The sequence below is a fragment of the Hypanus sabinus genome, chromosome 19 (assembly GCF_030144855.1).
Source record: "Hypanus sabinus isolate sHypSab1 chromosome 19, sHypSab1.hap1, whole genome shotgun sequence".
Taxonomy (NCBI): Eukaryota; Metazoa; Chordata; class Chondrichthyes; order Myliobatiformes; family Dasyatidae; genus Hypanus; species Hypanus sabinus.
This window is the reverse complement of record NC_082724.1, coordinates 17,183,302-17,200,237: the sequence shown is the minus strand read 5'-3', so window position 1 is coordinate 17,200,237 and position 16,936 is coordinate 17,183,302. Positions and strand designations below refer to the sequence as shown.

Below are 16,936 nucleotides of genomic sequence, written 5' to 3'. Positions count from 1 at the left end.
CATGCTGTTCAAGAAAGCAATCACAGATGCATTCCATGAAGACTGCCTTGATCAACTTGATTCACCCAATGTGTAAGTTAAAGTCCCCCATGATAACTGCTGTTCCATTCTTACATACTTCAGATATGTCTCTGATTATTGCCTGTGCCACAGTAATGTTATTATTCGGTGGCTGATGGACAACTCCCACCAGTGATTTTTATCCCTTTACAATTTCTAATCTGATTCACCATTCTGCTCCTTAGATCTTATATTCTCTCACAATTGCCCTGATCTCATCTTTAAATAAGAACACTACCCCACCTCCCTTACCTTCCAACCTGTCCTTCCATATTACCTGATATCCTTGGATATTTAATTCCCAATCCTGTCTACCCCGCAACCATGTCTATGTAATGGTCTCTAAATCATACCTCTTTATAATGATTTGAGTCACAAGCTCACTGACCTTGTTTCAGATACTATGGGCACTCATTGTGTTTTAAAATCTTGTAACCGTTTTCTCTTGACTTTTCTTCACTCTTACTTTTATCATCTTTTGTTTTTTCTTTATACTTATCCACACATTTCTTCTTTACTGTATCCATACTTTTCCAATCTGTTGAACCCACCCCCCTACTATTTAGTTTAAAGCCCTATCCACAGCCATAGTTGTGCAATTCGCTAGGATCCAGGTCCCATTGGTACAGCTCCCTCCTTCCCCAGTACTGGTGCCAATTTCCCATGAATTCAAATCCACTTCTCCCACACCTTGGTTTGTTGGTGGTCTAGCTTTCTTTGGTTGTTCCACTTACTAATTCCTTTACTCTCCATAGTAAATTCTCGTATCTCTACGTGTAAGGAACACGCTTTTTCCCATTCTTGTCTCTCACATACACAACTACAGAAACTTCTACACTCTATCTTTTAATGTTGTTGCTATTTTACTCATGAGCTTTAATTCAAATTTATCATTTCTTGGTCACCCTTTGCTGAGTTCCAAAACACTTCCAAACCCTGGGTTTATTGATTTTTTTAAATGGCAGTCCCAAGTTGTTTTCTTTAATTTTTCCTATAATCCCTGGTTGGACTATTTTTTCTTGTTACTTTTCACACTTAGAAAGAAATGTATATTTGTTGCAAATCCTTTTTTTATATAAAATGCTTGCCATCGTCAGTCTAGTCAATGCAGTTTACCAACCCACCAGACAGTTTAACTTCAGATTTTTATAGCTTCTTTTTTTTAACCGTGAAACCCCTGGTTTCAGATTAAATTCAAAAGTGATCATGTTAAATTTTATATTATGGTCACTTTTTTTTTCCTTGTGGTCTCTTTACAACAATGAGGTTATTAGCTAACTCTTTCTGACCACAAACAATCTATTCCCTCCTGTTCCCCAATGCACTAATTTAAAAACTCTATTTCATTTCAACTGCAGCAATTTATTCTCTATTGGTAATGTCATTTTGATTTTTCCAGTCCATATGTAGATTAAAGCCCCAATGGCTATTTTATAATACTGCTGCTGCTATTTCAATCTTCAAACTTATATAGTGCTTTATATAATTACTGCTTAGAGGCCTAAAACCAACTTCCACCTATGTTCTCTAATGTCACCCACACTGACTCTAACTATAATTCATGACAAGATCCTTTCTAACCACTGTAATAATGATACATATTAATAATAACACCATTTCATTTTCCTTTTCAGGAGCCCTTAGTATTATTCAGGATCCCACCCATCCATCCAGCATCCTCTGACTTTCTACCATCAGGCAGGAGATTCCAAAGACAACAGCAGTCAGGATAGGAAACAGCTTCTTCCTTTAGGTCATTTGTATTTGAGCTGTTACCAGTTAACTTGTTCTGTACCCTACAATATTTAATTTGTGCTCTTTACGTTGTTTATTTATGTGTAATTCATCTGTAGATTTAACTCTTACTTTGCCAAGTTATAGAGTGTTATATGTGCGTCACATATACTACTGAGCTTTATACCCCAGACCAGAGAAACATCATCTTGATCAACGGCATACATGTATATAGTTAAATGACAATAAACTTGACTTGAATTTTGCCTGTGCTTCCAAAATATTCCCTACTCTGGAATATTTAGTTCCCAGCTATGGCCACCCTGCACCAAGGTAACCATTGCACTTTCTGTAATGTCCATAAAGTCACCTCCATCTACAATTATTCACTATGGTCACTCCAGTTTCTGCTAGCTTACATTTCAGTCAATGGAACAATTGAAAAATTATGTTCTCTTTTTAACTCTGTGATTTCACTGCCATAAGATATAATAGGAAATCTGCTCATGGTAATTCATCATGCCAGAAGGTGAAACAATTATATCAACAGGGAAGTAATTTTCTGTAACAGGAAGTGTATGCATTTGATGTTAAAATAACAATGCATGTAAACAAGTACATCTGGCTTTGAATGACCTCGTGACTTTCCATTACTGGATTAGGAGCTACAGTATACACAGACCTAGAGATCCGAGTTTGAATTTCACTGTGGGAAATGTTAATTCATATAATCAGATAAATATGGAATGTTTTGAAACAAAAGCTGGTCTCAGTAAAATGCAACTACAGAACTATTGAATTCATGTAAAAGCCCATCTGTTTCACCAACATGCTCCAGGAAAGGAAATCTGCTGTCCTTGACTTGTCTGGCTTACGTGACTTCAAATCCACAACTGTGGTGGGGTCCTGACACCTCCCAGGGGTCAGGAGAGATGGACAATAAATAGTGACATCTGCAGCCCCCGAAGAAAAACATTAATAATGGAATAGTAGAAATGAAACTGAACTTAGTACTCAAAGAAAGACCAAAATACTTGAAACTTGCAGGATTTGGTCAGAAAAATAACTAAGAAAAGTGCAAGACAGAAGTCAACACTTGAAAATTCAGTGCCGTCAACTTCGGCTTAGGTGTGTTCCCATCACCAGTTCTTAAAGATGTTGCACCAACTTCATCACCACCACCACCACATCCTGAAGATTCAATGGTCTTTCCAGATGAAACGCAAGACAATCCTGATGACCCCCCCCCCCACCAATTTCAGACATGTAATTCTGCTTTATTGTACAATCCATCTCTCTACTCTGGAAGTGGCAGTTAACCAACCTTCTGATGTAAGTAAATACATATACCTTGCAAGATATTTTGCCTGCACTGTACTTCAATAAACTTCACTTGCTTTTTATTTGTCATTTCTTCTTTCTTTATTATTCAAGGGTGAGGTGTCACAACCACGGACTCGGCAGCACATCAGATTTGGCAATTGTGCTCGTGAATATGCACGCGTCAGCTAATTATTGTTTCATTGTGATAGCATGCAACTCCATTCATTCTGTCGTAGTTTTTGTTGAGACTTGGACATGGACACAGCCACACTTAGCTTTCTGAATTCCGCCTTGCCTGAGAAATTGTACTGTTGACTCAACTGAATCTGAATACTAGCGGTATTTGGTTCATTCTTAGTTGCTCATTTCAGCCGCAGTGTCGGCTTCGTTTTCCATTTGGGAGTTTTAGTTAACAGCCCTGTTTGGCCTAGCATTTATTGTTTTCTTTCCCTTAAGGTCTGTGAACTATCAACCCACATCAGTGTCCCTCGCTCCACACTTGGGCCACGTTCGCACCAGCGGACATGAGACGATCATCAAATGGATTAGAGGTGTTCATTTATTTAATCCTAATCTAACCATCTGTGATTTGGCAAAATCGCTAATCCGATCATTTGGGATTTGTCCCAATCGTTTCAGATTTGTGTTGGTCAACCTGTATAAATCTTGCTTCATATCAACATCCCATTTTTCATCATAGCAATTACTTATGGTGCAAAACCGAATTCAACACATGCATGTCAAGCTTCTGTTGATGAATGATTTTAGTCCCTATTTATCCAACAAATTAACATTTGTAAAATTAAAGTATTTATGTAAAATTTCAAAACTTGGGACCCTGTATATCCCTTTGTGACCTGATCCTCAGTTTCCTCATCAGGAGAGCATAGTTAGTGTGGATCTCCTCCTTGCTGACGATCAACACAAAGATGAATGCTTAGCCCACTGCACTGCTCTCTCCCTACACTTATGACTTGCGACTAAGCACAGTCAAATTCCATCTATAAATTTGCTGCTGTTGTAGGTAAAATCTCAGATGGTGGCAAAAGAAGCGCATAGGAGTGAGATAGACTGGTTGTTTGAGTGGTTTGCAACAATAAACGTGCACATAATGTTGACAAGACCATGGAATTTGATTATGGATTTCAGGAAAGGGACGTTGGGGGAACGTACACCAGTCCTTATTGAGGAGTCAGCAGTGGAAAGGGTGAGCAGCTTCAAGTGCTTGAGCATCAACATCTCGGAGGATCTATCCCGAGTCAACATATCGATGCAATCAAGAAGACTAGCAAAACTTTACAAATATACGGTGCAGGGCATTTTGACTGGTTACGTCAACTGCCCAGTGTGGAAGCTCCAATGTGCAGGATTGAAAGAAACTGCAGATGGTTGAATATCCAGTCAGCTTCATCACCGGCACTACCCAATGCACCATCGAGGACCTTCAAAAGGTGGTACCTCCAAAAGGACAATGTCCAGCATCACCACCCAGAGCATGCCTCTTCTGGGGAGGACGTGCAGGAGCTGGAAGACCAGTACGCTATGTTTTAGGAACATCTTCTTCCCTTCTGCCATCAGATTTCTGAACTGCCCATGTACCCTCAATATTCCTCTTTTGCACCATTTGTTTATTCATCTGTTGCAACTTGCAGTAACTTTTATGTTTTGAACTGTACTGCTCCCACGTAGCAACAAATTTCGCAATGTATGTCAGTGATAGTAAGCCTGACCCTGACACACCATGCCTTCTTACTCTGACTGTGATGATGTTTTTCAGAACAGGGCAGTTCTTTGCCAAGGTTGCTTTATGTGTCAGATTTTTCTCCTGACTGGAAGAACAGTGAGCTCAACAATGCATTCTTCAAATTAAAGATTGTACAGCTCTTTCTACCTGAGGAATTATCAACATGACACTTGAAAGAGAAGCTGTTCTGAGGAGGACACATACAAAATGCAGGAGGACCTCAGCAGGTCAGACAGCATCTATGGAAAAAAGTACAGTCGACATACTTTTTTCCACAGATTCTGCCTGGCCTGCTGAGCTCCTCCAGCATTTTGTGTGGGTTGCTCTGGATTTCCAGCATCTGCAGATTTTCTCTTGTTTGTTATAAGGGAACTAATTTTCACATTCCACCATGGAACATATCTCATTCCCCCGCAGCCTATTTCCATGGACCCTGAGACAACTGCTAAGCAGGTTAGGATTGACCTCCTACAAAAACAATCACAGACAGTAACCTTTTAAAATGTGATGTTCTACTAAACACTCGTTATCTATTAACAATGAACTAAGAAGATTGGGAATATCTTTCCAGACACAATGCACTTTCTTCCACTAATGGTAAAACCTCCTGGATTCCATGACTTGATTTACTAAAAGACTATTTTTAAAGACAGCATCTTCACCCTTTTATCAAGTTACCAATTGTCAGCAGTTTTTTGATATTTTGGATATGTATTTCAAAATTAACTGTTTAGAAATTTTGAGCAACATGCATAAAATGCTGGAGGAACTCAGCAGGTTAGGTAGCATCCATGGAAACAAACAAATGACTTTTTTGGCAAGACACTTCTTCATGACTGAAAAGAAAGGGGAAGATGTGAGAATAAAAAGGTAGGGGAAGGGAAGGATAGGTGATAGATGAAGCTAGGTGGGTGGGAAAGGTAAAGGCTAGAGAAGAAAGAATCTAATAGGAGAGGAGAGTGGACCATAGGAGAAAGGGAAGGAGGAGGGACACCAGGGGGAGATGAATAGAAGAAGAGGGGAATGGGAGGGGATTTTTTTTTTAACCTGGAAGGAGAAACTGATATTCATGCCATCAGGTTGGAGGCTACCCACACTGAAAATAAGATATTGCTCCTCCACCTGGAGGGATGCCTCATCAAGGCACAAGAGGAGGTCATGGACTGTCATGGCAGAATGGGGATGGGAACTGGAATTTAAATTTTGGCTACTGGGAAATTCAGCTTCTGGTGGATGGAGCAGAGTTGCTCAACAAAGCGGTCCCCCAATTTACGATGCATCTCACCAATGATGAGGAGGCCACATCTGGAGAAACAAATACAATAGATGACCCCGGCAGATTCACAGCTGAAGTTTTGACTCACCTGGAAGGTCTGTTTGTGGCTGTGGATGGAGGTGAATAGACAGGTGTAGCACTTTGGCCACTTGCAGGCAGGAGGAAGATCAGTGGGGAGGGGCAGATGGACAAGAGAAACATGCAGAGAGCAATCCCTGAGGAAAGACAGGGGGGGGGGGGCGGTGGAGGTAGAAATTCTGTCTTTATAGTTTTATAAATTTAGCACAATGCGCTGAATCATCTCACCTGATAGGCAGCTTTTCCCACAATGCTCTGAGACCTTTGTTCTTCAGTCCCTCCAAAACAAAGAGGTGAATTATTCCATCCATTACATGGAAACCTGTCACCACATTCAAATTGGAAACTGAACCAGCATGCACATTATAAATTGAAACACTATCCAGGTTGGAACTGGGTTTCGGTTCAGAATCTGGTTGAAGTTCCGCATCCACCGATCCATCTTCGCTTCCTTTTCCACTCGACTGTGAATCCAAGTGAAGAGCTAGCGAATTAATTGAACTAACTTGCTCAAGTAGACTGTGAAGAAAGGTTCTATTATTATAATCAAAAATGTATATTATCCGACCAAATTGGCACTCTTCGTTCAATGAGGACTCACCCCTTCGTGATAAAGGGTAAGCGAGTTGCACTCTCACATGAAGCATGGAGTTTGATTCCAAATAATGTCCTTTTGGTAATGGCCGGCCCTCGGGTCCATCAACAGCTCCTGCAACACCTAGAATACGTCTGCCCAATCCGTCCCTTTGATACCCTATTGGATCTGGCAAACTGCTGTTCTGTATTGACAGAGCAAGGTTTAAGCATGTTTCACCATATACCAGTTCTGAAAAATTCAGCTTAGCAATGCCGTAAGGATCCCAAGCTTTATCGGCATCCACGAAGGGGTCATGAACAGTTCGCTTATTACTAACAAGGCCAATGTTGCTCAGTTTGCTATCTTCAGGTTCAGTACCAAACAATGCCGGCGGTTGGGCCTGGGCTTTTGGCTTCCTGTCACGGTCGTGGACCTCGATCACGAGTGGGGGCCCATGGAAATACTCTCTGAGTTTATCTGGATCGATGGTCCCAGTCAGAATCAAATTTACATCCTTGAAGGACACGTCTGCCCCATGTTCTCTTCCCTTAGTCTGATGACAAGGCAAATCAAACAGCTGATACTGACAGTAAACAGGGCCGCATCTTTCCTTAGAAAGGAAACATTAAAGACAATTATTATTAGAAACATAGAAAACCTACAGCACAATACAGGCTCTTCAGCCCACAAAGCTGTGTTGAACATGGTCCTACCTTAGAAATTACTAGGCTTACCTATAGCCCTCTATTTTTCTAAGCTCCATGTACCTATCCACAAGTCTCTTAAAAGACCCTATTGTTTCTGCCTCCACCACCATTGCCAGCAGCCCATTCCATGCACTCACCACTCTCTTGAGTAAAAAACTTATCCCTGACATCTTCTCTGTACCTACTCCCCAGCACCTTAAACTAGTGTCCTCTTCTGGCAACCATTTCAGCCCTGGGAAAGAGCCTCTGACTATCCACACGATCAATGCCTCTCATCATCTTATACACCTCTATCTGGTCGCCTCTCATCCTCTGTCTCTCCAAGGAGTTTACTCAACCTGTTTTCATAAGGCATGCTCCCCAATCCAGGCAACATCCTTGTAAATATCCTCTGCACCTTTTCTATGGTTTCCACATCCTTCCTGTAGTGAGGCGACCAGAACTGAGCACAGTACTCCAAGTGGGATCTGACCAGGATCCTATATAGCTGCAACATTACCTCTCAGCTCCTAAATTCAATTCCATGATTGATGAAGGACAATATACTGTATGCTTTCTTAACCACAGAGTCAACCTGCGCAGCTGTTTTGAGTGTCCTATGGACTTGGACCCCAAGATCCCTCTGATCCTCCACACTGCCAAGAGTCTTACCATTAATACTATATTCTGCCATCATATTTGACCTACCAAAATGAACCACTTCACACTGTTCTTTAAGTATAGATAATAAAGACTTCTAAAATATACACTTCAGTAATGGATATACAACCAGAAGTACTAGATTGAATAATCAAGTGTGTAAATAGATTGAATACAGTCTACTTTCCATTCTCCACTTAACTCAGTTTTTCCCATATAATTATTAATTTGCTAAAAATCCTTGTTCAATGATGAGAAGCAATTTACATTTAAAATTAACTACATTATTTTGATCCAACAGATTATTAACCTGAATCTTAACTTTTCCTCTCTCCGAAGACACTATCTGACCGGCTGAGTATATCCAGCATTTTCCATTTTATTTCAGCCTCTGGCATCTGCAGCATTTAACCAGCTAGATTTTTATCCATTCTTGTCAACAATGATACACTGGCATTGGCCTTCATAAATCCAAGTATTGAGTACAGGAAATGTGATGTTATGTTGAAGTTGTCTAAGGCATTGATGAGGCCTTATTTGGAGGACTGTGTGCACTTTTGATCACCTACAGGAAAGTTATAAACAAGGTTGAAAGAGTACAGAGAAGATTTACAAGGACATGGCTGGGTCTGGAGGACCTGAGTTATATGGAGAGATTGAATAGGTTGGGACTTTGTTCCTTGGAAAGAAGAAGATTGAGAGGGGACTTGATAGAGGAACATAAAATTATAAGGGGGAATAGATCGGATAAACACAAGCAGGCTTTTTCCACTGAGGTTGGGTGGTACTACAAATAGAGGTCATGGGTTAAGAGTGAAAGGTGAAAAGTTTAAGGGCAACATGAGGGGAAACTTCTTTACTTAGAGGGTCATAAGAATGTGAAACGAGCTGCCAGCACAAGCGGTGACTGCAAGCTCAAATTCAACATTTAAGAGAAGTTTGATAGGTACATGGATGGTAGGGGGTATGGAGGCCAATGCTCTAGATGCAGGCCAATGGGACTAGGCAGTTTCAAAGGTTCAGCACAGACTAGATGGGCTGAAGGGCCTGTTTCTGTGCTGTACTTTTCTATAACTCTATGAATCTATTTCTGGATCTGTTACACAGGTTTACCAATGCACTTCCATCACAGGAATGGAAACAACTCCATCAAAGCTCACAGACTTCACTGGAATTTTAAGCAAAGAATTAACAGAACATTGGGACTTTAAATAAAGTGGTGATGATAAGCCACAGAAAATGCAAAATAATTACAATCTACTTTCCTGATTGAAGAGTGTCCAGGAGTCTATATTTTCCAGCATTAATCGCACTGGGGTAGGGGAGCAAGAGCTGCTGGAAAACTTGCCTCACTTGGTGCAAAGTTCTGTTTTTCCACAAGCTATTTAAAAAAAAGCCGAAGGGTTCTTCCTGAAATGGAGCCACCAATCATGTTTGAATGTTTTATTGTGCCTTACACATTTTTCCATTTGCTTTGGACAGGATTTCACCAGCCACTTCCCTGCCTGTGGTTAAATGGTCCAAGGCCAATAGCTAATTTCCAGATTGTAACAGTTTATTTCCAGTGTCAGAACTTTATGGAATTTCCTTAAAGCAATTTTTTTTCAGATTGATGTATTTCCCCAATTTTTCTAATTGTTTTTCCTTCTGAGATGTACCTTTTAAAGGATGGCTGGCCATGACTGGTGGAGCATCTCAGTGCCATACTAGTTCTGTGCTGTTTAAAATGCAACTTTTACAACAACAAATTGTTAACATTTAGAAGCATGTCCTACTTCAGTAGAATTTGCTGTATGAGAATGCAACCACAATCACACTGGAGGACAAATGACCATATCCTATTCTTGCATGTCTCGTTCCTCAAATGGAAATGAGACAATGAGGGGATAGTCAAACCTATGGTGAAAGCACTGCATGGTTGTATATTGCATAAGACAATGTGACAAGGAAAGAAAACTTTAGCATCAGGCAGACAATTATGTGAAGAGATGTTTGGGTTGTGCTGGAAAGCAGTTACCAAGTTTGTAGCTGGTTCCTCCAGTGATTTCCCTTTAATCTTCCCTCTGCTAAAGGAGAAAAGTTCAGTTTCCTGGTCTCTCCAAGAAACGGATCTCTCATTCCTGGCAGCATTTTAGTATATCTCTACTTTCACATTGACATCCTTCCTAAAGAATGGTGGTCAGAACTGATGCAATCAGACTCTCAATTTACAAAAACCCTGCCTTGGAACTCTATATCTCTATAACTCCCAGGATTTTAACAGGTTTTTCTCACTTTGTATAAACCTGGCAAAGGTTTGTCTGCTGATTTCCCCCATATCCTTCTGCCTTCTCCGCCCCCTTCAAATTGTAATATTTAATTCCATTGCTGCTACTTAAAATCATCTGTTTGAGGAAAACACTGATATATCCATTGTTTTTTTTGAAAAATATTAGAAGGTGATAACATTACATGAATTTGCATTTATATAATATATTATATTGCATAAGGAAATATCCCAAGCTATTTCTCTGTGAAAGGGCAGTGAATAGTCAACGGGAATACTGTTATAAGGTGAATTTTGAACTGGTACTTTAAAATTGGGACAGATACCCAAGGCAAAGTGACATAGCATGACACCTCAAAAATATACGTCCTACCGCTACTTGAATTTACAGTGATCATTTCTGCATTTCTACAGTTTTAGTTTGCGTGGTATGTTAATGACTTTGTAGTGAGCCAGTGACAAAAGTGACACAACTATGGACAATAAACCGTGAAGTACTGTTTATAACAAGAGAGACAGGTATCTGGTGAAGAGCTTAAACAGACTGGACCAATTCAGTACCAACATAAATTTGTGAGGTTAGGCAGGCATAATAAGTTTTGTACAAAGTAATCTAAATAGTATTATAGGACCTGATGCAAGAAAGTGATTTGGGAGACTGGCGGACAGCCAACTCAAACCATCAGAACAATGTGCACAATCAACAACTATTTTGTGTTGGTCTTCACGGTGGAGGACTCGTCTAATATGCCAAAGAAGGACGTTATGGATGAAATGGGAGGTGTGGACCTCAATAAAATCACTGTCATTAAAGAGATAGTGATGAGCAAACTAGAGGGCCGGAAGGTAGATAAGTCCCATGGTGCTGATGGGATGCATCCCAGGGTGCTGAAGGAATTGGCGGAGGTTATAGTAGATGCATTGGTAATCATTTATCAAAACTCTGTAGACTCTGGGCAGGTCTTAATGAATGACGGAGCAGGCTCAATGGGCTGGATGGCCTACTCCTGTTCCCATTTCTTATGTTTTTAGGTAACAGAGAGAGAAGACTGTACTCGGCTACAACTTCATTACTGAGTACAGCACAGCTTCTGTCCAATTAAAACATCGACAATTATGTTAAGTTGGTTCCATTTCTAACTTCTACTTATCAAATTGAAGAAAAACATCCACTGATGTCAGAAATTAGGAACCTGAGTTATGAGAGATGGCTGAATAAACGGAGATGAGAGGGCCTGCAGTCATTTCACTGCTAAGTTCCAACAGACCAGCATAAACTTTAAGAGGATTCCATGGTGTGACTGTGTGACATTATCAGACTGAAACTGCCATTCCTTTTCATCTCATGCAGAGTCCAGGGGAGCACTGTGGGACAAAGTACATCAGTTGTTTCAAATGATCACCAGATAAGTACCTGGTGGAAGAATGAATACAAGGAATCAAGCACAGCGGCTTTCTGTGCTGAGGTGGCCTGACTTAGAAATCTGATCTTGCCCAAGTTCAGTTTCAAAGTATTTTACAAGACAGTAATCATAATAATTATTATGTTTTGAGACCAGATACAGTACATATTTCAATCAGTTTAATTATGGGGCAGTGTTAGAATAAATGTCCAATGAAAAGGGAGAACCAGAGAAAGGGTATGTAGAGTGAAATGATATGAGTTGCCACAACAAAAATGGACTTACTGAATTACAGAGAAATCAGCTTATGTACAGTTCAGGGAACAGAACCTGGGGACTGTCTGTAATGGGTTCGTGTAATTATTAAATATTGGAATAGACTACACTTGGACTAACCATATCTGTACATTCTTGTGCTTCCATAATCCAAATTGAAACATGTGCAAAACTGCAAAAGGGGCCAGATTTGACCTCTCCAAGACCCCTGGAAAAAGGTTTTTATCTTCTGTTTGTATACTTTGGAACCAGACAGGAGCATTCTTGATTTTGGATGCTTTCATCCTGTTCAATGTAAATCACATGGGATGTCCACGAAACATTTTCCTTTCATCTCCCAACTGGACTGCTGCTCACTATATCTCCTGATTTCAGTGTACACGTTTACAGATTTTGTTAGTCACTGAACAAGGAGGACAGTAGAAGGAGAGATGGGGGGGGGGGGGGTAATCTTGATAATATGTTTATGTATACACCAATAATCATTACAATGGTTTTAGTAAGTCAATACTACTTTGAGTTTTAAATTTATGGCTCTCTCTGGCTGACATTACAAACTTGATCAATCTCATGAACTGTATTTTCTGAGTCCTTGAATAAGTTACCACACACTTGTGCAGAACTGGAGTCACCAAACACCAGATGGAGAAAAGGAAGACATCGTGGAGGGATCGTCAACTAAGTCTGTGTGCGTGGAAGTAAGAAACAGGATGGGAACAATCACTCTGTTGGGAGCATTCTATAGACATCTCTGTCCCCACCTCCCCCAGTAGCAACAAGGACACCGCGGAGCTAATCAGGTGCAAAGATAACAGGGCTGTTGTCATGGGTAACTTCAACTTCCCTAATTTAGATTGGTACATCCTTAGTGCAAAAGGTTTAGATTGGCAGAATTTGTTAGGAGTGTCCAGGAAGGAACCTTGACACAATATGTGGACAAGCCAACTAGAGGAGAGACCAAACTGGATACAGTACAAAGAATGTACCTGGTTAGGTGACAGATCCCTCCGAAGGTGAGCATTTCAGAGACAATGACCACAACTCCCTGACCTTTAACATATGCTTTGGACAAGGATATGTGCAGTAACTTTGGCCAAGTATTTAATTGAGGGAGGGCTAATTATGATGCTATTAGGCAGGAAATTAGGAACAGATGTTCTCAGAGAAATGTACAATGGTAATGTGGAAGTGTTCAGGGAGCACTTGCATGGCATTCTGGATCAGTTTGTCCCATTGAGGCATAGAAAAGATGGTAGGGTGAAGGAACCATGATTAACAAGAGAAAGAAAGAAGCACGGTTAAGGATTAAGATGCAAGGAATAGACAGGATTTCTGAGAGTTATAAGGTAGCCAGCAAGGAGCTTAAGAAGGGCCTTATGAGAGCTAACGGGAACATCAGAAGGCACAGTAGGATTAGGGAAAACCCCAAGGCATTCTATATGTATGTGAAGAAAAGGAGGATGACTAGAGTGAGAGTAGGAGTGATCAGGGATAAAAGAAGAAACATGTGCCTCAAGTCAAAGGAGATAGAGGAGATCCTTAATGAATACTTTGCTTCAGTGTTCACCAATGAGAGGGATCTTGACGAATGTGAGATCAGTGCAGAACAGGCTAATGTGTTGGAACATGTCAAGATTAAGAAAGAGACAGTGTTGGAGGTTTTGAAAAACATTAGGACAGGTAAGCAGTGGAGGTGGACGGGATACAGAGAGGGAAGAGATTATTGTGACGTTGGTGATGATTTTTTTTTGTCCTTACTGGCCACAGGAGAAATACTAGAAGATTGAAGTAAATAGTAAATGTAAATGTTGATAGAGGAATTATGAAGGCATAGGTGTGTTGGCTTTTAATAGCCAGGGAGATTGAGTTCAAGAGCCATGTGGTAATGTTGCAGCTCTATAAAAATTTGGTTAGACTACACTTGGAGTATTATATTTAGTTGTGTTCATCTCATTTTTGGAAGGATGTGGAAGCCTTAGAGAATGTGCAGAGGATATTAACCAGGAAGCTGACTGGAATAGAGAGCATGTCTTATGAGGAAAGGTTGAGTGAGTAAGGGCTGTTCTCTTTGGAGAGAAAGTGACTGAGAGGAGACTTGATAGAGGCGTACAGATAATAAGAGGCACAGATAGAGTAGACAGTCAGCTCCTTTTTGCAAGGCTGGCAATGGCTAATACAAAAGGACGTATTTTAAAGGTGATTGGAGGGGCTACGTCAGAGGAAGGTTTTTTATTAAACACAGAGAGAGACAAGTGTATGGAATGCCTTGCTAGGGATGGTGTTAGACACAGATACATAAAGGCGCGTGCACTCTCTTCCCATCCCCACTCCGAGCCACGACAGTCAGGGCTGGACTGGACTGAGCAGGGTTGAAGAGCTGAGCAAACACGGTTGTGCTCTCGTTCAATGATTGCCACGCCTGCTCGCTCTCCCTTCACTGCTGTGTTTGTTCATTTCAGTGTTATGGATGCAACCTGGGGACTTTCCATAGTCCTCTCGATCTCACACACATGGATACAGATCCACCCCCGTTTCCTCTGTTACAGGAAATTGAGACCAAGCAGCCTCAGTACCAGTGATCTGGTGCAAACCACCCTCTTCTGCTGCCATCCTCAAAGCAAAGTATCATGCAAGACTTCGTGTGCAGAGACTTGCTGAGAGGGCTGGTGTGTGGGTGGGGGTAAACACTAGACCATCCCACACTGAGTTGGGAGACTCTATGTTACACCCTGGCGAGCGCAGTGGTTGTAAAAAACTTCAGAGAACTGGCAGCACATGTTGACCATCTACTCAGATCCAAAAGTCTCTCTTAGTCACAATAGAAGCTGCTGCCCCTCGTATATGGCTGCATATCAGAGTGAGGTTTCATTCGGGTAATAGGCTCGCTGGCTTTTAAAATTGTTAGCATGGAGAAATCGCTGGACCGGGAACAGCTGAGCAGCCAAGTAAAGAAGAGACAGCAGGAAGGCCGTAGGATGCAAGCAACGTGTCAACACAAGGAGCAGGTGCGCTCGACCCCCAAAAGTGGCCCAGACTCATCGAGCAGGCCGGGAGCAGCCATGAACTCCAAATCTCACTGCGGAGTGACCTTCCAAGTTCCAGCACTTGGAGTCCGTCAGACAGCAATAACATTCAGGCAACTATGGCCGTTTGAAGGCGTAATTTTACCGGGTTTTAGAATATGTAGCATTTTTTTAAATCACAATGTCAGCCTTATTAGTTTCAATTATATATATTTTAATATGTTATATACTTATGGAAGTCATCAAAGAGTATGTAATATTAATTAGATTGACTGCAGCTAAAGTCAGATGCATTGAAGTAATGCTAGAAAATGTAAGTATTTCACAGCATGAAGTTTTAGCACAGAAGTTTAAGTTCTTTGGCACTTTGCAGAGTTCAGCGGGCAATTTCAACGTAGATAGATTTCCATGCAGCCATCTGGAACCTTTCTAGAATCCTACTGAAACAAAAACACTTTATTGTTCCAATAAAGAAGAGTGCATCGATGGGATTTCTGGCACCATTATTTATTGCATACTGGGGAGCAGATAACAATCTTTTCAATGTAGATTGCCTACGAGATTTCACTAAGTTACCATATAGGCTGTTCATGATTCTCTGTCATTGTGTTCACTTCAATACTTGAAATCAATGCTTTAATTTGTCCAATGGTCGCATTTAGTACTTTAAATAGCAACTTGTTTCTAAATCCCAGTACATTATGCATGCACAAAAAGCTTGCTTAAAATAAGTAAATACGTTTTCCTGCTAAAGCCGGACTGTATGCTGTTTGATCTGCATTCCATCTCTAAACTAACTTCAGATTTTAATGATTACTGACGACAAGAATTGCTTTTAGAAATGAATCCTAAAGCCAAACATACAACAAGGACATTACAGTATCACTCAACAACCATAGGAGGCTCAAGAAATACCAAGTTTGCACAGTTACTGGTCAGTGAAAAGAAATCATCCATCGTGAAAATGGCTTCATTTTATAAGGTCTGAACAGCCTAAATTACATTACAGCATCTGCCTGGAGCGAATATATCCAGTGTAGTGATGCAATTCCTAATTGAGTTTACATAAATATCAAAGAAAAGCTGGTTCTGGATTGGCGGACACTAAAGACTATACGACACAGGAGCAGAATTAGGCCATTTGGTTCATTGAGTCCGCTCTGCCATTCAGTCGCGGCTGATCTTTCAACCCTCTCAGCCTCACTCCCCTGCCTTCTGCTTGTAAACTTTGACGCCCTTACTAATTGAGAACCTATCAACCTCTGCTTTAAATATATCCAATGACTTGGCCTCCACTGCTGTCTGTAGCAATGAATTCCACAAATCACTGTCCTCTGGCTGAATACATTCCTCCTCATGTCTATTCTAAAGGGGCATCCTTGTATTCTGAGGCTATGTCCTCTGGTCCCAGACTCTATCTAGGCCTTTCAATATTTGAAGGCTTTCAATGAGATCACCCCTTCCCACTCTTCAAAACTCCAGCAATTACAGGGTTAGAGCCTTTCATTCCCAGGATAATTCTCATAAATCTCTTCTGGACCCTCTCCAATGCCGACACATCCTTAGATAAGGGGCCCAAAACTGCTCACAAGACTCCAAATTTAGTCGAATGTCTCACAAAGCCTCAGATATGATCCAGCTTTGTGGAAGGAGACGACAATGAATGTCACCTTAACCGTTACAAGTTACTCAGTATAAGAGACACCTACTGATATTTTCGAGACAACTAAAATAACAGGAAGCAGTCAAACCTTACAACGGCGACTGGAATAGGAATATTTTCCATTTCCAATATCTTTTTCCAATTTACCCATCTGTGTGGGATATATT

At 40.8% G+C, this 16,936-nt stretch overlaps 1 protein-coding gene across 6 annotated transcripts in view; it reads right to left on the bottom strand.

The window, feature by feature from the left end:
- The window catches only part of cfap92 (cilia and flagella associated protein 92 (putative)), a 247,952-nt gene that overhangs the window by 43,507 nt on the left and 187,509 nt on the right, over window positions 1-16,936 (bottom strand). For all 6 annotated transcript variants that reach the window (XM_059944096.1, XM_059944097.1, XM_059944091.1 and 3 more), the window contains one exon: window positions 6,444-7,402. In XM_059944096.1, coding sequence (XP_059800079.1) covers window positions 6,444-7,402 — 959 coding nt within the window. The remainder of the gene's footprint in view (window positions 1-6,443; window positions 7,403-16,936) is intronic.